At 44.5% G+C, this 26,230-nt stretch overlaps 1 protein-coding gene across 6 annotated transcripts in view; it reads right to left on the bottom strand.

The window, feature by feature from the left end:
* ralgps2 (Ral GEF with PH domain and SH3 binding motif 2) overlaps positions 1-26,230 on the bottom strand; it is a 641,885-nt gene that overhangs the window by 342,390 nt on the left and 273,265 nt on the right. For all 6 annotated transcript variants that reach the window (XM_070887410.1, XM_070887411.1, XM_070887407.1 and 3 more), the window contains 2 exons: positions 20,945-21,069; positions 13,030-13,137 (listed from right to left, as the gene is read on the bottom strand). In XM_070887410.1, the coding sequence (XP_070743511.1) occupies positions 13,030-13,137; positions 20,945-21,001 (165 nt within the window). In that variant the 5' untranslated portion in view covers positions 21,002-21,069. The remainder of the gene's footprint in view (positions 1-13,029; positions 13,138-20,944; positions 21,070-26,230) is intronic.

The raw sequence follows: 26,230 nt of genomic DNA, 5'->3' as shown, positions 1-26,230 counted from the left end.
GTGAGATTTTCCTTGTAGAAGCGAGATTTGCATCAACGCATGATGTTATCAAGAATTATCGGAAGGTATTCTGCGAAACGGACAGTCCAATCCAAGGCTTCAAAGCGAGTGTTAGGGTACAGACGGACGCTAGATTGGTTTACTGCAAGCCACGTTCCGTACCATATGCGCTCAAGGAAAAGTTGAGCAAGAACTCAAAAGACTAGAGACTGAACATTATTTTTTAAGATAGGTCGATGTAATTGGGCTACACCCATTGTTGTTGTACCTAAGTCTGATGGTAAAGTAAGATTGTGCGGTGATTAAAAGTAACCATAAACCAGGTTCTCGAGGGTAATGTCCCCAATACATTGCCTAATATAGAAGATTTGGTCACAACACTGACAGATGGTCAGATCTTCTCAAAACTGGATCTTACGAGTGCCTACTTACAGCTTGAACTAGATGAGGGGTCCAAGTCATGTTTGACTATAAATACTCATCTAGGCCTATATCAATTTAATAGGCTACCATTTGAAGTGTCTTCCACCCCTGCCATATTCCAAGTGGCGATGAACCAGATTTTGCAAGGTATTGAAGGGGTAATATATTATTTGGATGACATACTAATTTCAGCACCAAATAAGCAAATTCATAACATATTGAAGGAAGTCCTCAAACGGGTAGAGAGTGTCTGCTCGTAAGTGTGAGTTATTTAAAAACTCAGTGGAGTACTTAGGGTACAGAGTAGACAAAGATGGCTAACATCCAACCATGGAAAAATTGGATGCAAATAGAAATGCACCCACTCCCAGGAATGTCACTGAACTTCGTTCATTCTTGGGTTTTTTGAAATATTATGGGAAGTTCCTACCAAATTTGACTGCAGTATTATATCCACTGAATGAACTATTGAAAAAACAGGTCCATTGGAAGTGGTCAAAAGAATGCGATGCAGCATTCAAGGAGTGTAAAAGCAAATTGGTCGAGAACACCATGTTAGTTCACTGTGACGTATATAAGGAGATTAAGCTAGCATGTGATGTCTCTCCGTATGGAGTTGGATAGTGATCTCTCATGTAGCACGTAGTGGGGAAGAGACACCAATTGCTTTTGCTTCACGCACTCTCAGTGCCAGTGAGGGTAATTATGCACAAATTGAAAGGGAAGCTTTGGCATTAATTTTTGGGGTCAAGAAGTTTCACAAATACTTGTATGGTCGTAAGTTTACCATTGTTACGGACCATAAGCCCCTAACAGCAATCCTCCATCCAAAGTCCCCAGTTCCAACATTAGCTGCAGCCCAAATGCAGAGATGGGCTTTGATTTTGTCAGCATATACATATGATATTGAATACAATCAGCTGATCACAATATTGCTGATGCAATGTCTAGATTGCCTTCCCCATCACAAGTTACACCGGATAGGGAAGAAGTGTTTTATTTTTCATACATTGATGAACTGCCAGTCACAGCTGAAGAGATTGGTAGAGCAACCAAACGTGACCCAGTGATGTCAAAGGTGTATGATTGATTATATTGCAAATGGATGGCCAAACCAGGTAACAAAGATATTCATCCATTCTTCATTCGAAGGAATGAATCATCAGTCGATAAAGATTGTATCATGTGGGGTGCAAGAGTGGTTATACCAAATAAATTCAGGTCCAAATTATTAGAAGACCTCCATGGCCAACATCTGGGAATGTGCTTGACTAAGAGTTTTGCATGTAGTTACTTATGATGGCCAGGTCTTGATAAAGATATAGAGTACATCGTGAATCAGTGTCCGAGTCAATCGGTAAGCAAGCAACCACCATCAGTACCATTACAGCCATGGAAATGGCCTCCCAGGGTGTGGCAAAGGCTACATATTGATTTTGCTGAGCCAGAAGGACAACAATTGTTCATTGTGATTGATAGCCATTCGAAGTGGGTAGAGGTGTTTCCAATGTGGAAAACAACAAGTAAAACATTGGACATTTTGCGAAGTTTATTTTCGTCATTTGGCCTCCCAGAAGAAATTGTTTCGGATAATGGACCACAATTTTGTTCCGAAGAATTTGCACAGTTCACGAGCAAAAATGGTGTGAAACATACCAAGGTTCCACCATAACACCCTGCTTCAAATGGTGCAGCAGAGCGCACTGTACAAATTGTAAAACGTGCCCTCATAAAACAAATGTTAGATCCAAATCCAAGGAAACGAAAGTTATCATTGGATCACAAATTGGCTAATTTTCTAATTACATATCATAATACTCCTCATACAACTACCGATAGAACACCAGCAGAGTTGTTGCACAAACGACAGCCACGAACCAGATTCTCGTTGTTAAAACCAAACTTGGCACAGTCTGTAGAAGAGACACAATTAAGACAGAGAGAGAATCATGATAGAGGTAGAGTAAAAGAGAGAAGTATGAAATTAAACCAGGTAAGAGTGAAGAACCATCACCATAAATGGGTAAAGTGGTTACTAGGAAGAATGGTAAAGATATGTGGTCCTCGCACATATTTGGTAAAGATGTTTGATAATGGACAGGTTAGGTTTGTTCATATTGATATGTTACCTACAGACATGAAGGTGGGAATGATTCAATTATTTATGAATCAGATAGTTTTGATACACCAGTAGCAAATCCTCCATCTAGTGTACTGGAAACAAATCCAAGAGAAAATCAGAATTTAAGTCTGAGTCCGAGTCAGGAAAACAAAGAGCCTGAAGTTAGAGTGAGTTCAAATGAAAATCAAGGAAATTCCGTGGAGGAAAACATTCCTCAGGATGAGCCTTGAATGAGTTTAGATTCGAGACCATGTTTGGAAGGTTCTGTTCGAGAGCGAAGGTATCCTCTTCGAAACAGAAAACAGCGGTTAAGTTAAATTTGTAAATATGGAAAAAATAAGTCTGTATCTAAATAAGTCTATACATGTTATGTATAAACATACAAGTTATGTATGATGTTGTTATAATAACTTCTTCATTAAGGAGGGAGAAGTGTAATGTCTGTAAGCTTGTAATGTTTGCAGCGCCACGCTGTGGATGTGGACGTATTGTGTACTGCAACTACAGAGTTAATAATAAATCGAACCAGCAGGTTCCGGAGACTTCCGAGAGAGCTGCCTGCCATGTTAGAAAACTGTGTGTGCTGTGCTCTGTGAATATATCACAAATACCAAGAAGGACCATCAACAATATAGGAAAAAATTCAATGACCATTACAGGGTCGTGAGAGTAAGTAATATTTTTATTCATGCACTCATTCATTATTTAAAATTGTAAATCTGACACATGTTGGTATAGATAGGCTTAGTGTTGCACCTTATTTGCCATGAGTGTTACACATTAGTAAGACTGCTTTTTGACATCTTGAAAGATGTTTCTGCACTTCAATATCTTCCTCATGAACCACGTGCAACTATCAGGGCCATTAAACAGAGGACTGTATTAAATGCACACAGTATGGTATGTGCTTTGATGGTTCCCTGTGTGCCACAAGAACAGAAGGGCCCTCTGGTAACTATTCGAATTGTCATTTTTGCAGGCAAAGTTTTCGCATAACCGCCGGGAGCAGCGACGCACAGGTGGTGGTCCACCCCAGACACTGCCGGTTACGGACCTGCAGGAACACGTGGCAGCTCTGATCAATGCCTCAGGGAGGTCAACTACCCATGCGGGTGCTGTATCCCTGTTCGAAACTGAGGGTAAATCCTGCAAAATCCCCAGGCTGTGTTGGGGCAATGTGATGCAGTGTCTGTGGGCTAGGGTTGAGGCAATGTCATGCAGTGTCCATGGGCTACATATAATGCAGTAGCGCCAGTCCTTCAAATGAGCTTGTGTTATGTGACCTTCCTCATGTCCCCTCCCCTGCTGCTAACCACGTGTCTGTTGTTTTCTATTTCCAGATGAGGGGGCGCCGCATCCACCATTGGAAGCCTCCACCAGAGCCCATCATGTGGGGGTGCGGGAGAAATCACGCAGACAGCGAGGACAAGGAACCTCCACGGAAGGAGGAAACTCGGGAAGCTATTCAAAGGCTGGGGATACAATCAACACCTGTTAGCTGCGGCCAGTAGCTCTGACCAGGAAGACACATTCTCGGGCTTTGGCCAATCCGAGGCCCTGGGTCCAAGTGGCGTACAGCCACGCACGCCCAGGGTTGAATCCCGCATGCCATCTCTCCGGAAGGCGAGTCGGCAAAGCCGGTCTGCTGACAGACAGGCAGACACACACCTGGACATGGTGGGACTGTCCAGTGAGAGCATCCAGCTCAGCTGACAGGTCTTGGAGATCGAGTGCTTTTCCTGCAAACATTGCGACACAAGGGAGCACATTTCTCAGATTGTCATGGCTGTCAATGACCACACCCAATTGATGGTCGCGACATTGGCATTGCAGTCCCAGTGTCACAACACCCAGGCCCACATCGCCTGTGAGTAGTGAGGCCGAGCAAGAGGCACACCACTCAGAAGCTGGGCCTTCCATACCCCAAGCTTCTCCAGGGTATCCATACATTCCACTGTCTATCCCTCTTTTAGAGCAGGACTCTGGCCTCATTGCTGCATGATGTCTTGGTACCACCTTGGGTACGGTCATGGCGCGAGGGAGGTTAGGATGAGGGGGGAGGGGGAAGGCCACAGGTAAAAGACGTTTGGTGCAAGGGTTGTTCTTTCATTGTTGCTATTTTATAAAAGTTTTCAAAGTTTGCCAATTCTGTTAAACATTATTGTGAACTTTTAATAACTTAATAAATTTGATTGCAGTTTTCAAATTAAGTTTACAATGTTTAGTAATGTAGGCACTCTGTTAGTGACTCCACGAGACCGGGGTATGGTACTTAAACTGTGAAGATTGTAGTCCTTTATTGCAGCTCCTAGAGTGAGGACACCAAGAGGTGAGCTACCTTTTATACTGGGTTACCTGCAGTGTGCAGGTGACCCTAAAGTCTCCAGCAACAGCATCCTCTGGTGTACAGGTAAGGTGTTTACAGGGTGAAGGTACATTCAGTGTTACAGTACATCATAACATTGTAGGCATGCATACATAACAACACTACTCCTCTAAGCATTTTTCAAGTCCTTATTGCCGTGACCTGGGGAGGTGATCAGTAGTGGGCTGTGGAGATTGTGGTGAGGGTTGTGTGGGTGCCAGGTGTGATCCCTGTGCTTGAGGCTGGCCTCATATTTCCCCCCCCCTCACACACAGACCATGTGGGTGTCACTGTTGTGGGATCCCTCAGTGGGGGAACCAGTGCAGCAGTGGGTAGGGTTCATACTCTGTAGAGTGGGTAAGTGTGTGGTGGTGGGCAGGGCCACAGGACTGTGTGGGCTCCTTGTCGTCCATTTGTGATGAAAGTCTGGTCATCCCAGGGTCCGCCAGGAAGGCTGGAGGGTACTGGCCTCTCGCTCGTGGTGTTGGCCCTAGTGGCCAGGGGGTTTAGGGCCAATCTGGGGCAGGTTGCCAGTGGTGACGGCTATGCTGCCCATTGACTGCTGTCCCTGCAGTGGGTCTGCTCCCACTGGGTGTGTGTGAGCCCTTCCTGGGGCATCACATTTATCCCAAAAATCCAGGCTACATGATCAGGTAGCTCGCTGGACTTGGGGGTCTCCCACGGGGGCATTCCTCTGTCATTTACATTGTCCCTGTAGAACCCGGTGTCCTTTATATGTATACATGACACATTGGCTCCGATCATACATAGTCAAGTCTACACTGTTATCTCTCTTACCATCATCATTAAGCATTACAAACTTGTTCTTAACATTACTTACACAAGCATTCATTTCATTTTTCTCATCAGTTACTCTGGCATCACAATTCCACGTTACATCACACCTGCATTCGCTAACTGCATTTTTAACTTTAAAGTCCTCGTCATCTTTAGGGTGAAACTGTCCCTTTAAATTCTTTGGGTTACCGGTCTCCTTTAAGGGTGCCTTCCAATCCGGTTCGCCGCTTGGTGCCTCATGTCGCTCCTCCAACGCTGCCCTTCGTGGTCTGTTTGTGGCCATTTTGACTTTTAGTTCTTCTCCTCGTGGTGCGGCCGCCATCTTCTCGCTTTGCTCCAGGTCGGCTGCGGTGATCTTTTCCTTCTCAGGTTCAACCACAGACGTCGAGAATCCACTTTTTTCGACGGTATTCTTCTCTTGGAGTTCTGCCATGGCCCAGAAGGTGAAGTCTGGATGTTCGGTTGTGTGATCTCGCCATGGTGTTCTGAAGTCGTCGCCGTGTAGTCAAGCTGGACGGTAGGATTTCTAGGTGCAGCGATGGATCCAAGTTCGGGACTGCGTGGGATGTGGATTGCTGGAGCCAGAAGGCCATCGTCACTTCGACCGACTTGGACCTGCTTGGACCTGCTTCATCCAACTTCTTCCCAGCAGCGTTGGACCATCGCCAGCAATGATCCACAGGGGGAGTTTGTTCATCATGCCGCCCAAGGAGACCTGGACGTCCACGCTGCCAACGACTGGGATTTTTTCTTTGTTGTAGGTGAGCAGTTTCGCCTGGTCAGGAGACAGTTTTGGTCGTTTGGCGGGACTGATCCAAAGTTTTTCAAAGGTCGCCTGGCTCGCCCGTGTCGATCTCCATCGAAACTGGAACTCCATTGATGTCAACTTCCATCTTCCACGGGGAACTTTCGGTGGAGCAGGTATAAATTCCATACTCTTCTTCCAGGGGTTGAGCAGCTTCGTCTTCATTTGTGTCGGAGTCTAGGTGATCAGCCAACTCTTCAGCAACACGGTGAGTAAAGCTTTTTCTGCACATTCTCTGAAGGTGCCCTTTCGCTTTGCTGCCTTTGCAGGTATAATCTTTGTAGCAGCACTGGTGGACTGTGGTTTCCTCCACAGTGCCAACACGTGGCTAGCCGGTTAGCCCCACGTGGCGGACTCAGGGCAGCATTTCTGCCTTTAGAAGTAGCCATTCGGTTCACTGCATTCGTCGGTTAGTGTCCTGGGTGTGGGTCATCATTCGCTTGGAGTCACCGACCGAAATCATGTCGGCCTGGCTCACTTAAATTGCCTTCTGCAGGGTGACTGTGATGTCCGCAGAGAGCAGTGTGTGGAGGAGGTCCTCGTGGCTGATTCCGATTAAAAATATGTCTCTTGGTGCTTCGTTAAGGTGGTCACCAAAATATCACGGTGCAGCCAATCTTCTTAAATCTGCAGCATACTTAGCAATTTCTTTACCTTTGGGACGCCGGTGAGTGTAGAACCGGTGCCTGGCTGTGAGGATGCTTTCTTTGGGTTTTAGTTGCTCCTGTATTAAGGTTACAAGTTCCCCATAGTTCTTGGTTGTTGACTTTGCTGGGGCTAACAAGTCCCTGACGAGGCCATGGATAGTGGGCCCACAACTACTAAGCAGGATGGCCCTGCGCTTGTTCAGCAGTGTAGCCGGTGTCCTCCCAATCCAGGTTGTTGACTATGAAGAAATGTTCCAACCTGTCCACGAAGGTGTCCCAATCTTCCCCATCGGTGAATTGTTGAAAGTTGCTGAGATTCGACATGTTGTGCGTGCAGTTCATGACCTCGTCGCCAGTTATTGTGTATGTTGGCACTCTGTTAATGGCTCCATGAGGCAGGTGTATGGTACTTAAACTGTGAAGACTGTAGTCCTTTATTGCAGCTCCGAGAGTGAGGACACCAAGAAGTGAACTCTCTTTTATACTGGGTACCTGCAGTGTGCAGGTGACCCTTAGGCCTCCAGCAGCAGCACTCTCTGGTGTACTGGTAAGGTGTGACAGGGTGAAGGTACATTCAGTGTTACTGTACATCATAATATTGTAAGCATCCATACGTAACATTATTCAAGTTACCGTATGTTAAATAAATTCTTCTGTTCACCTTAACCATTCCTTTACAGTGTCTCATTTGCAGAATAAGAGGTGGAATAGTCAACATGGTGGAATAGAGTGGGCAGGCAACGGTGAAATGTGCCACTGTTCAAGCAAAGCGATGAATTGAGCTGCTGACGCAAGGCTTTTGCAGTGGCGAAAGCTCCATGAGGCCTCCCCTGTGGTGGTGGGATGACTTCATCGCCAGGCTTCTCGTCCTCCTCCTTCTCCCCACTCTCCTGAAGGGGTCCTGCAGTCCCCAGTGGCAAATCCTGCCCCCTCATGATTGCTAAGTTGTGTAGCATGCAGCACATCACAATGAACTCAGCGACCTGCTGAGGAGAGTATTGCAGGGAGCCTCCAGAATGGTCCAGGCATTGGAAGCGCTGCTTGAGCACTCCAATTGTCTATTCAAAGATGATACGTGTGGCTATATGGCTGTCATTGTACCGATGCTCGGTTTGTGTCTGAGGGTTCATGAGGGGGTTGTGACGATTCGAGGCAGCAAACTTTGTCCCCCAGAATCCAGCTCTGGCCTTGTGACTGACGCTAGAACAGGTATGAGACAGTGCTCTCACGCAAGATGAAAGCATCATGGATGCTCCCTGGAAATTGGGCATTTACTGCCATGATGCACTGAGTATGGTCACAGATGATCTGTACGATCAGGGAGTGGAATCCCTTTCGGTTTCAGTAAACCTCTGGATCCTCCAAAGGTACTCGCAGGGCGATGTGCGTACAATAAATGGCAGCCTGAACCTTGGGGAAGCCAGCAATTCGTCCAAAACCTACAGCCCTCTCATTCTGTGCCGCCTCGGTCACTGGGAACTTTATAAAGTCCATCCTGTGTGCATACAGTGCAGTAGCCACCTGGCGAATGCAGCTATGTATAGCATACTGCGAGATGGAGCAGATGTCCCCTGTTGATGCCTGAAAGGAGCCAGAGGCAAAGAAGGAAAGTGCCGCAGTCACCTTCACGTCGACGGGCAGTGCAGTCCTGTTCCTGCTGGTAGGCTGCAAGTCTGTCTTTATCAGCTGACATATCTCTATGACCACCTTTTTTCGGAAGCGTAGCCTTTGAACGCAATGTGCGTCAGACAGCTGCAGGTATGAGTGTTGTTCCATGTAAACTTATGGGGGGCTAAGGACTCCTCCCCATACGTCTGTGAGCTCTTTGATTACACTCAAAATGCTCTTGAATAAGCCTTCTTCCAGCTCGATGCTGCATACAAAAAGCAGCCAGGAATAATGGCAGGAATATTATAGCCCCCATTCTTTTAAATGTCCTTAAATATCCTTAAAATGAACTATGAACTCACAAAGCTCAGTATCTAAAATGCAGCCTTCTCTCCAAATCCTTTTATGCAATGAACTTCTGCTCCGCTTTTCAAGATGGCGGTGTTAGCACCGAGTTCACTCCCTGGATCCGACCTGCTAAGACTTGATTTTTTTGGGGCGTGTTTTTGGGCCGGCCATAAAAATGCCGATATCGGCGAATTTTCCACCCCCAGCAATAGCGCAGTGTTGCACCGCAATTGAGTCATAACAATGGCAAAAATAACGGACTGACTATAATTATTAGCTCCAGCGCAAAACCGCTGTCGAATTTTTCGATCGGGCGCAAAATTGTGTGTCACCCGTTTAGCATTAAAAAAATTACTTTTTCAGCTTCACCATGGTGCTAAACAGGCACATACCTGCCGAATTTCTAGCCCTATAAGTATACAATTCAACTGGAGATAAATTTAAAACAAATACTTTGGAATTTTCAATTAAAAACCTCAGTATGCTCGATACACTAATGAAAAACTGTATTACCAAACATATTCATTGCAATGAGGGTTTTAAGGAAAAAGTGAATACAAGGGGTGACTGAATGGAAAATATTTTGCCGATTTAATAAGTATTGTTCTTAAAAAAAAAGTTGCTGCATCAACAGCCAACAGGAATATTTTAATAACGTATGCAGTATACGGGAGGGTAATTAGGGAGTTTCATCTGAAACTGAGAAGCCATTGGCTGAGTTTGATTCCTTTCACAACCAGAGTAGTAAACATTAATGGCAGAACTAATATATTTTAATCAGGATTTTTATATGCGACAAGGTAATTGCAGCTTATACTTGGTCTACAGTTAGTGCTGCATTTCAGCTTGTAATGTATAATTTATGTTGGTTTTCCGCTAAGACAATTAAAAAAAAATTAAAGTTCAACAGAAAATCCAACAAGGTGCCAAAACTGAACATTCAATGTTTTATATCTGCAGCAAGTTCACAAGTGCAGCAAAACATTAACTAACTCAACCCCCTTATGTTGCTGTCTTCTACCTGAACATAATTTCAGAAGTGTGTGTAGTTTATTGAAGGAGTTGTAGTCACGCCTGCAGCGCCTTGACTGTAAAGCAAGCAGGTGGTGGCGGAGCAGTGTAAAATTTAAAACCATCTCATGCTGGTTATTAGGACTTATTTTTGCTCATGTATCATGTCAACATAGACCTCCAATTTCCAGATTGTCAGGTCAAGTTGGCTAGTTGGGCTTTTTAAAAAAAAACCCAAGCGTGGTGCTAGGTTAGAAGTTATCAACAGGGGCAGCAGTTGGAGCCCTGCTCTATGCCTCAGTGCTGCTGGGCTAATGAAGGAAAAATTAGCACAGGTTCCCACTCCCAGTTGCTATTCAGGACTCCCTGTTGCAAGAGTGCATATGAGCGGACCCCAGGTAAAAACAGATCAGACTCAGCTGTGGGGCCATCCATGGTTAAATTATCGACCGGTTAGCCTGACATCGGTGGGGAAAATGTTGGAATCAATTATTAAAGATGTAATAGCAGCGCATTTGGAAAGCAGTGACAGGATCAGTCCAAATCAGCATTGATTTATGTAAGGGAAATTATGCTTGACAAATCTAGAATTTTTTTAAGGACGTAACTAGTAGAGTGGACAAGGGAGAACCAGTGGATGTGGTGTAGTTGGACTTTCAAAAGGCTTTTGAGATTAGTGTGCAAAATTAAAGCACATGGTATTGAGGGTAATGTATGGACGTGGAGAACAGGTTGGCAGACAGGAAACAAAGAGTAAGAATAAACAGGTCCTTTTCAGAATGGCAGGCAGTGACTAGTGGGGTACCGCAAGGTTCAATGCTGGGATCCCAGCTATTTACAATATACATTAATGATTTAGATGAAGGAATTGAATGTAATATCTCCAAGTTTGCAGATGACACTAAGCTGGGTGGCAGTGTGAACTGTGAGGAAGATGCTAAGAGGTTACAGGGTGACTTGGACAGGTTAGGTGAGTGGGCAAATGCATGGCAGATGCAGTATAATGTGGATAAATGTGAGGTTATCCACTTTGGGGGCAAAAACACGAAGGCAAAATATTATCTGAATGGCGGCAGATTAGGAAAAGGGGAGGTGCAACGAGACCTGGGTGTCATGGTACATCAGTCATTGAAAGTTGGCATGCAGGTACAGCAGGCAGTGAAGGCGGCAAATGGCATGCTGGCCTTCATAGCGAGAGGATTTGAGTATAGGAGCAGGGAAGTCTTACTGCAGTTGTACAGGGCCTTGGTGAGGCCACACCTTGAACATTGTGTACAGTTTTGGTCTCCTAATCTGAGGAAGGACATTCTTGCTATTGAGGGAGTGCAGCGAAGGTTCACCAGACTGATTCCCGGGATGGCAGGTCTGACATATGAAGAAAGACTGGATCAACTAGGCTTATATTCACTGGAATTTAGATGAATGAGAGGGGATCTCATAGAAACATATAAAATTCTGACGGGATTGGACAGGTTAGATGCAGGAAGAATGTTCCCGATGTTGGGGAAGTCCAGAACTAGGGGTTATAGTCTAAGGATAAGGGGTAAGCCATTTAGGACTGAGATGAGGAGAAACTTCTTCACTCGATTGTGAACCTGTGGAATTCTCTACTACAGAAAGTTGTTGAGGCCACTTTGTTAGATATATTCAAAAGGGAGTTAGATGTGGCCCTTACGGCTAAAGGGATTAAGGGGTATGGAGAGAAAGCAAGAATGGGGTACTGAAGTTGCATGATCAGCCATGATCATATTGAATGGTGGTGCAGACTCAAAGGGTCGAATAGCCTACTCCTGCACCTATTTTCTATGTAAACCACCTGCCAACATTCACTGTTCACAGCTCACGAATGAAGAATCACCACTTGGGCAAGGTAGGAACGGGCATTCAGCAGCAGTAGAACCATACCCCAGCATTGATTTATTATTAGGTGAAAAGGCAAAAAATATATAAATTTACCACCACACAAAAAAAATCTGAAGCTCCAGTACTTTAGATTTAGAGAACAGAAAAAAAGATTCTGATTCACCAGACCTGCTTCAAATCTTTAACTAGATGATGGAAACAAGCTGGAAAGGCACTGAAATTTCATGTGGCACCAGGTTTTGAATTATTTGATTAAATTACAAAAGATATGCCCACAAAAAAAGAGCACAACTCTCATCAGGATCTCAACTGTTCCCAAAAAGAGTCTGTAGAATTTGGATTTTCGGAGATTCTAAAATTTATATGTGGATGCAAAGTATTTGGGTCAGAAGTAACGAGGAAATGGTGAAGAGAAATCTGAGAGAACGACGTAATTGAAATGTTGCAGTGCCTCTTTTCTGTCGGAGAGGTCCTGCAACATAGCTCGCTAAGGACCTCCACTGGTGTAATGCAGAACTCAAAAATGCAATTTGTTAATAGAGAGGTGTCAATTCATGGTGAAATTTAATTTCTGTAAAAATAATGCTATGTTGTCAGCACCACCTCATATTGTTCAATCTGCCTCAATAAAAACAGACAATAAGTTTTAGAAAAATTCAGTATTGGTTATACAGGTGCGACGTCCAAAATCCGGAGTTCTGGAATCCGTGCCGATCCGTCCGGAAACTGGAAAACGTTCCGAAATCCGGACTCACCCACGCGATCTCGGCCCGACCTCCCCCATCCTAGTCAATGATGTTACCAGAGAAGGAGATTCAAAATGGCAGGTTGGGATATCTTCAAGAATGGGTTCTTAGTTATTTATTTATTTTCTACACCACACTCCCCTCACATTTCCCTTCCCTTTGAGTAAAAAATCCAATGTATGTAACCAAACTCCAAAATAATGATCAAAAATATTACACTTCTTTTCAAATTAAATTTTATATTTAATCCATGGATGTACTGGTAACAGAATTCAACCACCATCTATACTCACAGCAAACTCTTCTGGCGTCACCTTCAGGACATCAAATACCACTGCATCAAAACTTTTCTTGGGGTCATTAGAAGCTCTCTCACTCAGAGACTCAGAGCTGCTACTTCTCTGCAGGAATAAGATAAGCTCATGAACTGAGGAAATCAGACCTTTAGATAACATACATGGTGATACCTTTAATCCTACTGGAAACATCAACACCAAAACTGAACAGCTTGTTTCAAGTGGATGTTACATTTGGAAATTAAAGTTTGATTGGTACGTGTTTTAGGAGTACAAATATAGATTTCTGTGACAGATGGGATGTTTCACAATATCCTGTCAGTTACATTTTGAATACTGAGGCTACCTCCAACATAGCTGACTGCAGGTGAAAATCTCAGCTGCCCACTGCCCGATTTACATTGGCCACAGTGGAGCAGCTCCAATAAAACAGCACACTGAATTACCTGGAGTAAAGCCTATGGGACAGAATTTGTCCCATATTAATGACACGTATACAGGATGCTTCATGATTTATATCACAGTTCCCAGGCAGCACAGAGACTGGCAAGACAGATAAATGGATGCAGAGTGAAAAGACAGTTTACACTGTAAAATCAACACTTATCCACTACGTGCTGAAGGTAGGTTACACTTTTATACTGGCATCTTGAACATTTATGCCAGATTTACCAGTGGTGCAATAGATATTTGAGTGCACAGTAATATCCTTTGCAGTTTTCTAAATACATAAAATGTGTACCATCATAGCACCTGCAAAATAATTTTACAGAAATTTCTGTCGCTCAGTATTATTCAGAATTACATTAGTTTACAGAATGCTTCCTCATGACACTTACATTTGGTGTCAAAATCCTCCTTCAGTCAGTGTTTGGGGAAACAGAGAAAGCAGTATCATTATGCCAAAATTAAACATGAGCTTTCCATTCCTCTAACTCCAGGCTCCTTTTCCCCCATCCACCTTGACCCTTCAGCCACCAAGGTCCCACTCTGAAATTGCCTCCTCCCTTCTTCTTGAAGTCTCTCCTTAAAAGCCACATAGTCCAAACCTCTGCATTTCTGGCTTTCCTCACATCTCAACATGTCTTTCTATATTAAAGGCTGCCATATAAATGAAATTTGTGGGTTCAAAATTAGCTGTTGTATAACCTAGGTTTAGAATAGTTGCCAAATATTTATTATTTTTTAACATAGAAACATAAAAAATAGGAGCAGTAGTAGGCCATTCGGCCCTTCGAGTCTGCACCGCCATTCAATGTCATGACTGATCCTCTATCTCAACACCATTTCCCGTTTTCTCCCCATACCCCTTGATGCCTTTTATTTCTAGAAATCTATCTATCTCCCTCTTAAATATATTCAGTGACTTGGCCTCCACAGCCTTCTGTGGTAGAGAATTCCACAGGTTCACCACCCAATGAGTGAAAAAGTTTCTCCACATCTCGGTTCTAAATTTCCTACCCCGTATCCTGAGACTGTGACCCCTTGTTCGAGACTTCCCAGCCAGGGGAAACATCCTCCCCGCATCCAGTCTATCCAACCCAGTCAGAATTGTATACATTTTAATGAGGTCCCCTCTCATTCTTCTAAACTCTAGTCAATCCAATCTCTCCTCATATGTTAGTCCTGCCATCCCAGAAATCAGTCTGGTGAACCTTCGCTGCACTCCCTCTATGGCAAGTATATTCTTTCTTCGGTAAGGAGACCAAAACTGCACACAATACTCCAGGTGCGGTCTCACAAAAAGGTCCTATATAACTGCAGTAAGACATCCTTGCTTCTGTACTCAAATCCTCTTGCAATGAAGGCCATTTGCCATCCTAACTGCTTGCTGCACTTGCATGTTTGCTTTCAATGACTGGTGTACAAGGACACCCAGGTCCCTCTGTACATCGACACTTCCCAAGCAATCACCATTTAAATAATACTTTGTCCTTATGTTTTTCCTATCAAAGTGGATAACTTCACATTTATACTGCACCTGCCATGTGTTTGACCACTCACTCAATCTATCTAAATCGCCTTGCAGCATCTTTACATCGTCCTCATAACTCTCAATCCCACCTAGGTTTGCGTTGTCAGCAAACTTGGAAATATTACATTTGGTTCCCTTACCCAAATCTTTTGTATGTATTGTGAATAGCTGGGGCCCAAGCACTGATCCCTGTGGTACCCCACTAGTCACTGCCCGCCACCCCGAAAAAAAAACATTTATTCCTACTCTGTTTCCTGTCAGTTAACGAATTTTCAATCCATGCCAATACATTACCCCCAATCCAAGCAAGTTCGCCATCATACTCTCGGTGTTGCAATGATTGGCCTCCAACAACTATGACCATCTTCCTTTGCGTCAGCTGTGACTTCAGCTATTGGATGATGTTTCTCTCCAGTAGTGGAGTCATCCCTGACACAAAGGAAGATGGCCGTGGTAGAATTGTAAACTATCTCAAAAGGTCGCGTTTGGAACATTCCATTAAACTAGATTGTAAGAGTAGGATAAAGGTGTAAAGGGTATTGTGGAACCTTCAGCACATTATGGGTAAATTACAGATGATGTGCAACTCAGAGTGCATGATGGCAGCAGCTCGGAAACATAATTATAGTGTACTGTTACAAGATGTGTCTGCCTCGAGTTATCTTGGCTGCCCTAGACAGGTAGTAAAATGAGGTAGGACAGAGATGAGGAGAAGTTTCATCACTCAAAGGGTTATGAATCTTTGGAATTCTCTACCCCAGAGAACTGTGGATGCTCAGTCATTGAGTATATTCAAGGCAGAGGTCGATAGATTTTTGGGAACTGAGGAAATTAAGGGATGTGTGGATAGTGCAAGAAGGTGGAGTTGAGGTAGAAGATCAGCAATGACCTTGTTGAATGGTGGAGCAGGCTCAAAAGGGCCAAATGGCCTACTCCAGCTCCTATTTCTAAACTACTATTGAGTAATCTTGCAAGGGTTGTGGCAGGCAGCACTCAGGACTATGGCCATCATCTTCCTCTGGGCCAGGTTTATGCCCGTTGTGGGTCTCCTTCACACAGGTGCCAAAGGATATGACAGATCACTGACACTTGCACCTCAGCTGAAAATGACGTTAATGGACCCAGTGCATGAAAGAGCCAGTCTCAGGCACAACAGTCAGCCAATTGCCAGATACAAAATGGTTGCCTTAGCCTTTCCAACTTCTACAGTCAGTTTAGCGCCACGGTTGAACTGAGTTTTTCGACCTCCCAGAGGCAAATCCCTACAGAGGCACTGACTGTGCTGGAAAAACACCATTAATATTAAATAAAGGAAGAAAACTGCTATGGTTCACAGCGCTGAATCACCAACTGATGGAACTGCAATTCCAGTATTAAACTGGAAAAATCTAGACCTCGATCTTCCAGTTTAGGACTTATCTACTAATCAGGCATCAGTGTTTTGTAAAGCGCTGGTTAAAGAGGAAATTAATGCAATAGCAAGGAAGGACATTAGCTTGGATGATGTGGAATCGGTATGGGTGGAGCTACGGAATACCAAAGGGCAGAAAACGCAAATGGGAGTTGTGTACAAACCGCCAAACATTAGTAGTGAGGTTGGGGACAGCATCAAACAAGAAATTAGGGATGCATGCAATAAAGGTACAGCAGTTATCATGGGCGACTTTAATCTACATATTGATTGGGCTAACCAAACTGGTAGCAATGCGGTGGAAGAGGATTTCCTGGAGTGTATTAGAGATGGTTTTCTAGACCAATATGTCGAGGAACCAACTAGAGAGCTGGCCATCCTAGACTGGGTGATGTGTAATGAGAAAGGACTAATTAGCAATCTTGTTGTGCGAGGCCCCTTGGGGAAGAGTGATCATAATATGGTAGAATTCTTTAAGATGGAGAGTGACACAGTTAATTCAGAGACTAGGATTCTGAACTTAAGGAAAGGCAACTTCAATGGTATGAGGCGTGATTTGGTGAGAATAGATACTTAAAGGGTTGACGGTGGATAGGCAATGGCAAACATTTAAAGATCACATGGATGAACTTCAACAATTGGACATCCCTGTCTGGAGTAAAAATAAAACGGGGAAGGTGGCTCAACCGTGGCTAACAAGGGAAATTAAGGATAATGTTAAATTCAAGGAAGAGGCATATAAATTGGCCAGAAAAAGCAGCAAACCTGAGGACTGGGAGAAATTTAGAATTCAGCAGAGGAGGACACATGATTCAATTAAGAGGGGGAAAATAGAGTACAAGAGGAAGCTTGCCGGAAACATAAAAACTGACTACAAAAGCTTCTATAGATATGTGAAGAGAAAAAGATTAGTGAAGACAAACGTAGGTCCCTTGCAGTCAAATTCAGGTGAATTTATAATGGAGAACAAAGAAATGGCAGACCAGTTGAACAAATACTTTGGTTCTGTCTTCACGAAGGAAGATAGGAATAATCTTCCGGAAGTACTAGGGGTCCGAGGGTCTAGTGAGAAGGAGGAACTGAAGGATATCCTTATTAAGCAGGAAATTGTGTTAGAGAAATTGATGGGATTGAAGGCCAATAAATCCCTGGGGCCTGATAGTCTGCATCCCAGAGTACTTAAGGAAGTGGCCCAAGAAATAGTAGATGCATTGGTGATCATTTTCCAACAGTCTATCGACTCTGGATCAGTTGCTATGGACTGGAGGGTAGCTAATGTAACACCACTTTTTAAAAAGGGAGGGAGAGAGAAAACGGGTAATTATAGACCGGTTAGCCTGACATCAGTAGTGGGGAAAATGTTGGAATCAATTATTAAGGATGAAATAGCAGCGCATTTGGAAAGTAGTGACAGGATTGGTCCAAGTCAGCATGGATTTATGAGAGGGAAATCATGCTTGACAAATCTGGAATTTTTTGAGGATGTAATGAGTAGAGTGGACAAGGGAGAACCAGTGGATGTGGTGTATTTGGACTTTCAAAAGGCTTTTGACAAGGTCCCACACAAGAGATTGGTGTGCAAAATCAAAGCACAAGGTATTGGGGGTAATGTACTGACGTGGATAGAGAACTGGTTGGCAGACAGGAAGCAGAGAGTCGGGATAAACGGGTCCTTTTCAGAATGGCAGGCAGTGACTAGTGGCATGCCGCAGGGCTCAGTGCTGGGACCCCAGCTCTTTACAATATACATTAATGATTTAGATGAAGGAATTGAGTGTAATATCTCCAAGTTTGCAGATGACACTAAACTGGGTGGCGGTGTGAGCTGTGAGGAGGCTGCTATGAGGCTGCAGAGTGACTTGGACAGGTTAGGTGAGAGGGCAAATGCATGGCAGATGCAGTATAATGTGGATAAATGTGAGGTTATTCACTTTGGGGGCAAAAACACAAAGGCAAAATATTATCTCTGAATGGCGGCAGATTAGGAAAAGGGGAGGTGCAATGAGACCTGGGTGTCATGGTACATCAGTCATTGAAAGTTGGCATGCAGGTACAGCAGGCAGTGAAGGCAAATGGTACGTTGGCCTTCATAGCTCGGGGATTTGAGTATAGGAGCAGGGAGGTCTTACTGCAGTTGTACAGGGCCTTGGTGAGGCCTCACCTGGAATACTGTGTTCAGTTTTGGTCTCCTAATCTGAGGAAGGATGTTCTTGCTATTGAGGGAGTGCAACGAAGGTTCACCAGACTGATTCCCGGGATGGCTGGACTGACATATGAGGAGAGACCGGATCAACTGGGCCTATATACGCTGGAGTTTCGAAGGATGAGAGGGGATTTCATAGAAACGTATAAGATTCTGACTGGACTGGACAGGTTAGATGCAGGAAGAATGTTCGCGATGTTGGGGAAGTCCAGAACCAGGGGACACAGTCTAAGGATAAGAGGTAAGCCGTTTAGGACTGAGATGAGGAGAAACTTCTTCACTCAGAGAGTTGTTAACCTGTGGATATAAAAGGGGTCAGAGGGTCTAGTAAGGAAGAGGAACTGAGGGAAATCTTTATTAGTCGGGAAATTGTGTTGGGGAAATTGATGGGATTGAAGGCAGATAAATCCCCAGGGCCTGATGGCCTGCATCCTAGAGTACTTAAGGAGGTGGCCTTGGAAATAGCGGATGCATTGACAGTCATTTTCCAACATTCCATTGACTCTGGATCAGTTCCTATGGAGTGGAGGGTAGCCAATGTAACCCCACTTTTTAAAAAAGGAGGGAGAGAGAAAACAGGGAATTATAGACCGGTCAGCCTGACCTCAGTAGTGGGTAAAATGATGGAATCAATTATTAAGGATGTCATAGCAGTGCATCTGGAAAATGGTGACATGATAGGTCCAAGTCAGCATGGATTTGTGAAAGGGAAATCATGCTTGACAAATCTTCTGGAATTTTTTGAGGATGTTTCCAGTAAAGTGGACAAAGGAGAACCAGTTGATGTGGTATATTTGGACTTTCAGAAGGCTTTCGACAAGGTCCCACACAAGAGATTAATGTGCAAAGTTAAAGCACATGGGATTGGGGGTAGTGTGCTGACGTGGATTGAGAACTGGTTGTCAGACAGGAAGCAAAGAGTAGGAGTAAACGGGTACTTTTCAGAATGGCAGGCAGTGACTAGTGGAGTGCCGCAAGGTTCTGTGCTGGGGCCCCAGCTGTTTACATTGTACATTAATGATTTAGACGAGGGGATTAAATGCAGTATCTCCAAATTTGCGGATGATACTAAGTTGGGTGGCAGTGTGAGCTGCGAGGAGGATGCTATTAGGCTGCAGAGTGACTTGGATAGGTTAGGTGAGTGGGCAAATGCATGGCAGATGAAGTATAATGTGGATAAATGTGAGGTTATCCACTTTGGTGGTAAAAACAGAGAGACAGACTATTATCTGAATGGTGACAGATTAGGAAAAGGGAAGGTGCAACGAGACCTGGGTGTCATGGTACATCAGTCATTGAAGGTTGGCATGCAGGTACAGCAGGCGGTTAAGAAAGCAAATGGCATGTTGGCCTTCATAGCGAGGGGATTTGAATACAGGGGCAGGGAGGTGTTGCTACAGTTGTACAGGGCCTTGGTGAGGCCACACCTGGAGTATTGTGTACAGTTTTGGTCTCCTAACTTGAGGAAGGACATTCTTGCTATTGAGGGAGTGCAGCGAAGGTTCACCAGACTGATTCCCGGGATGGCGGGACTGACCTATCAAGAAAGATTGGATCAATTGGGCTTGTATTCACTGGAGTTCAGAAGAATGAGAGGGGACCTCATAGAAACGTTTAAAATTCTGACGGGTTTAGACAGGTTAGATGCAGAAAGAATGTTCCCAATGTTGGGGAAGTCCAGAACCAGGGGTCACAGTCTGAGGATAAGGGGTAAGCCATTTAGGACCGAGATGAGGAGAAACTTCTTCACCCAGAGAGTGGTGAACCTGTGGAATTCTCTACCACAGAAAGTAGTTGAGGCCAATTCACTAAATATATTCAAAAGGGAGTTAGATGAAGTCCTTACTACTCGGGGGATCAAGGGTTATGGCGAGAAAGCAGGAAGGGGGTACTGAAGTTTCATGTTCAGCCATGAACTCATTGAATGGCGGTGCAGGCTAGAAGGGCTGAATGGCCTGCTCCTGCACCTATTTTCTATGTTTCTATGTTTCTATGTTTCCTGCCGCAGAGAGTTGTTGATGCCAGTTCATTGGATATATTCAAGAGGGAGTTAGATATGGCCCTTACGGCTAAAGGGATCAAGGGATATGGAGAGAAAGCAGGAAAGGGGTACTGAGGGAATGATCAGCCATGATCTTATTGAATGGTGGTTCAGGCTCGAAGCGCCGCATAGCCTACTCTTGCACCTATTTTCTATGTTTCTATGTCATTACAAGCCTCAGAGCACAGAAAATTTCCAGAGGGCAAAGCAGCAAATAAGAAATGCATGAACACAGATAGAGCTACGCTACCCGAGGTTCCAAGGAGTAAATAGAAGTCTTACCTCTGAAGCAGTGGCTGTGAAATATATAGTGCTCGACTGTCCATTAGTCAGTTCCATACTTCCTATGCCATCCACCACAGCAGCGCTATGGAAAGCTCATGGTCAGGATGTGAGCTTCATCACTCCTGCAACACAAAGAAAGGGCACCAATCAGTTGCAAGATATCTACCAAAGCAGCTTTGTCTCCTTATTTGTAAAACACCTTGGTTTAAAAAGAGGTGCATAAAGTAGTCAGACTAATCAGAGCAAGTTAATATTTAAATGGAGAAAGATTGTAAAGTGCTGCAGTACAGTGGGACCTGGCGGTACTTGTGCATAAAACACAAAAGGTTAGTATGCAGGTACAGCAAGTGATCAGGGAGGCCAATGGAATCTTGGCCTTTATTGCAAAGGGGATGGAGTATAAAAGCAGAGAAGTCTTGTGACAGTTGTACAGGGTATTGATGAGGCCACACCTGGAATACTGCGTGCAGTTTTGGTTTCCATATTTACGAAAGGATATACTTGCTTTGGAGACAATTCAGAGATGAGGGAGTTGACTTAAGAGGAACGGTTGTGTAGGTTCGGCCTCTACTCATTGGAATTCATAAGAATGAGAGGTGAATTTATCTAAACGTATAAGATTATGGGGGTGCTTGACAAGGTGGATGCAGAGAGGATGTTTCCGCTGATAGGGGAGACTACAACTCGAGGGCATAATCTTAGTATAAGGGGCCACCCATTTAAAACTGAGATGAGGAGAAGTTTCTTCTCTGAGGGTTGTAAATCTGTGGAATTCGCTGCCTCAGAGAGCTGTGGAAGCTGGGACATTGAATAAATTTAAGACAGAAAAAGACAGTTTCGTAAATGATAAGGGAATAAAGGGTTAGGGGAGAGCAGGCAGGGAAGTGAAGCTGAGTCCATGATCGGATTAGCCATGATTGTATTAAATGGCGGAGCAGGCTCGAGGGGCCGTATGGCCTTCTCCTGCTCCTATTTCTTATGTTCTTATGTAATCCAGAGTACATGATGTTCTCTTCTGTTACAAGCTGATGCACTAAAAGCAAATTAGCACCTCAAATGTATGCCTTCAAAATAATTACCATAAATTTACAAAGCAGATGATGTTTTAATAATTCAAATCAGAGAAAGGTTGACTCCCAATTATTGTACACAGAAAACTTCCAACAAGGAATGCACTTCTACATAGTGGTAAACTATTAATTGCATATCTCTGAATATGTTTTGGCAATCAAGAGTTTTGCATTTAAATTGTAAAATTGACATCAAGAACAATATTTATGCACTTAAATTCCCAATATGCTTACTAATTCCATTCCAAATGATGTAGTAATTTAAATGCGTTAAGTGAGGTCAGCTTATCTGCAAGTATTTACTTCATAATTACTTTACTCAATGAAATATATAAACTGAATGATCTTGAATTCAATTAATCTCATTGTATTATTTGGTCAATATTCTTCTTCCTTAAGGGGGCGAAATAGCCCCTTGCCCCGATTAGGGGCAGTAACCTACTAGGGCTGGCTCAGAAGTCCTACCCGACGCAGAATTGAGTTGTGCACTCCTCGAAGCGGAGCGCAGTTTCTGCGTAGCACCAACGCCCAATAGAAGGGGAGGACCGCAGCGCACTCCGCAGGCCACCACTGGGCCACCAGGGACGCAATTGACCCGGCCAGCAGCGGCACCCAAAACAGAGTGCTTGGTTGCACGATGGCGGCCCGGTCAATGTGAGGGCCGCCATTGTAGGGCGACGCAAGAGTCTGCCGACAAATAAAATTGGCGGCCCGGGGCGCTAAAGTCCTTCCCTTTAAGGGGTGCCCCAGCGGCCGACGTACACCAGCTTTGCAACCAGTGAGCTGGCATTGACATCCGCCCATGCCAACCTTGCAGCGCGCGGGTCAATTTCCGCCACAGGATGCAAAGAGGTCAGATCAGGATGGTGAAGGGTCGGTGCTCACGCTGATGACGTCATCGTCAGTTGTGTCCCAGAACAGCGCCCCCTCCTCCCCAAACCTCCAGAACAATTTCCCCGGAGACGTTAGTCCCACACCTCCCCCGGGTAAAAATACCACAGCGCCACATTAGCACTCCCCTCCCCCCACCCCCGAAGGTGCTTGCGGGTTTATAAAAAGGTGCAATTTCCACCCCCACCCCCAAGTCTTGCTGGGATATGGTTCCACAAATGACAACCTGCTCAGTCCCTCATTCAAGTTTTGCCAGGATATTCCACCACTGAAGGCATCATAGCAAAGAAGAAACCTCTTCACCCTGGATACCCAGACCTGATTTTCACCTCCCAAATGCTGTTCAAAATAAGCTAACCTCGCACAGGCCCAGAATTGAACCTGGAATTTTCTGAATTCAATTTCTTGTTTTACATTGGGCACTGCCTTTAACTATAAGGCTATCAGAGGAATAATGTTTCACTAAATTTTATCTTAGTTTAACAAAATCATCTGGCACACTTATCCTGGTTTCCAACCTCGAGAAAAGTTTTAAATTGTACAAATGTAAACATGCAACAGGAGTAACAGAGAGAGTTGAGGAGGGCAATGCAGTTACCATGTGGTGTATATGGTTTTCCAAAAGCCGTTTGATAAAGTGCCACATAATAGGGTTGCCAGCAAAGTTGAAGCCCATGGAATAAAAGGTACAGTACAGGTTGAACCTTGCCAGTCCGGCACCCTCGGGACCTGACTGGTGCCGGACCGGAGAATTTTCCAGACCAGGGGAGGTCATGCCAACCCTAGCATTGTGAGCAGTATCCTAGACATCAGTAGTGGGGAAACTGTTGGAATCAATTATTAAGGATGAAATAGCAGCGCATTTGGAAAGCAGTGACAGGATTGGTCCAAGTCAGCATGGATTTACGAAAGGGAAATCATGCTTGACAAATCTTCGAGTTTTTTGAGGATGTAACTAGTAGAGTGGACAAGGGAGAATCAGTGGATGTGGTGTATTTGGACTTTCAAAAGGCTTTTGACAAGGTCCCACACAAGAGATTGGTGTGCAAAATTAAAGCACATGGTATTGGGGGTAATGTACTGACGTGGATAGAAAACTGGTTGGCAGACAGGAAGTAGAGAGTCGGGATAAACGGGTCCTTTTCAGAATGGTAGACAGTGACTAGTGAAGTGCCGCAAGACTCAGTGCTGGGACCCCAGCTCTTTACAATATACATTAATGATTTAGATGAAGGAATTGAGTGTAATATTTCCAAGTTTGCAGATGACACTAAACTGGGTGGCAGTGTGAGCTGTGAGGAGGACACTAAGAGCCTGCAAGGTGAATTGGACAGGTTAGGTGAGTGGGCAAATGCATGGCAGATGCAGTATAATGTGGATAAATGTGAGGTTATCCACTTTGGGGGCAAAAACACAAAGGCAGATTATTATCTGAATGGTGGCAGATTAGGAAAAGGGGAGGTGCAACAAGATTTGGGTGTCATGGTACATCAGTCATTGAAAGTTGGCATGCAGGTACAGCAGGCAGTGAAGACGGTAAATGGTATGTTGGTCTTCATAGCTCGGGGATTTGAGTATAGGAGCAGGGAGGTCTTACTGCAGTTGTATAGGGCTTTGGTGAGGCCTCACCTGGAATACTGTCTTCAGTTTTGGTCTCCTAATCTGAGGAAGGATGTTATTGCGATTGAGGGAGTGCAGTGAAGATTCACCAGACTGATTCTCGGGATGGCTGGACTGACATATGAGGAGAGATTGGATCAACTGGGTCTTTATACACTGGAGTTTAGAAGGATGAGAGGGCATCTCATTGAAACATATAAAATTCGACGAGACTGGACAAGTTAGATGCGGGAAGACGTTCCCGATGTTGGGGAAGTCCAGAACCAGGGGACACAGTCTTAGGATAAGTGGTAGGTCATTTAGGACTGAGATGAGGAGAAACTTCTTCACTCAAAGTTGTTAATCTGTGGAATTCCCTACCGCAGAGTTGTTGATACCAGTTCATTGGATATATTCAAGAGGGAGTTAGATATGGCCCTGGCAGCTAAGGGGATCAAGGGGTATGGAGAGAAAGCAGGAAAGGGGTACTGAGGGAATGATCAGCCATGATCTTATTGAATGGTGGTGCAGGATCAAAGGGCCAAATGGCCTACTCCTGCATCTATTTTCTATGTTTTCTAGAGGCCAACTGACAAGTGTTAACTTTGTAAAACTGCGGAGAGAACATGTTGAATATTTGGTTTATAGAATAATATTCTTTTTAAACAATTTGTTATCCTTTGTTTTTTTGTAATGTTGTGTTCATCAAGTTAAGTAATTTTTAAAAAAAGAGTACAGAGTAAGAAAGACGACAGGGAAAGGCCGATTGCTGTCTTTGCACAGATCCCTATACGCGATAAAGCACATGGGTGCCTACGAAAGCGGATTCCTCCAAATGGTGCAGACATCATCAAAGCAAAACAGGCTGAAAGCTGCCACGGATCTGGGGCACAAACACCAGTGGGTGAGCAGGCGGACGGCCCTTAGGCCCAGTGACATCATTGCTGCTCCCTCCCAACAACACCCGCCCCGAGCTACTGCTCACCTTTTTGATATTGGACTTGGAGGCTGGATAGAAATTCTTTTTATATTGGTGAATGATTTCCCTATGTCAACAGGAACCGCTTCACAGCAGTCATGCCAGAAAATGGGGTCGAGATGAGGAGGAGCCGCGGATTCCCATAGGGAAGGGACGACGCGGGTGGACGGCACTACAGAGCGGGCAGGAGCACTGCCGGGTCAGAGGTGAGGGGATTTTAGTGTCTGTTCAATCCGGGTACTGCTGACAAGGCTGCTGACACCCAGGTCGTTCCGTTCCACTCACTGGCGTTTGTGCCCTAGATTTGTGGCAGCTTTTGGTTGATGTCTATGCTGTTTGGAGGATTCTGCTTTATGGGCACCCAAGTGCTTTATAGCGTTTAGGAATCTGTGCAAGACAGCAATCAGGCTTTTCATATCATCTTTCTTAATCTCCATGCTCTTAAAAATTACTCAACTTGATGAGCACAGGACACAGCGTGGGATGCGACCCCTCCCCCCCCGCGCAGGGAATGATGCCGGACCAAAGAGTCCCGGACTAGAGAGGTTCAATCTGTAATATCATAGATACGATATTGACTAAGTGACAGGAAACAGAGTAGTGGTGAACAGTTGTTTTTCGGACTGGAGGAAGGTATGCAATGATGTTCCCCAGGGGTCGGTACTAGGACCAGTGCTTTTCTTGATAAATATTAATGATTTGGACTTGGGTGTACAGGGCACAATTTCAAAATTTGCAGATGAC

The sequence above is a fragment of the Pristiophorus japonicus genome, chromosome 8 (genome assembly GCF_044704955.1).
Source record: "Pristiophorus japonicus isolate sPriJap1 chromosome 8, sPriJap1.hap1, whole genome shotgun sequence".
NCBI lineage: Eukaryota > Metazoa > Chordata > Chondrichthyes > Pristiophoridae > Pristiophorus > Pristiophorus japonicus.
Note: the sequence above shows the minus strand (reverse complement) of the source record. Positions and strands in the feature narration are given on the sequence as shown.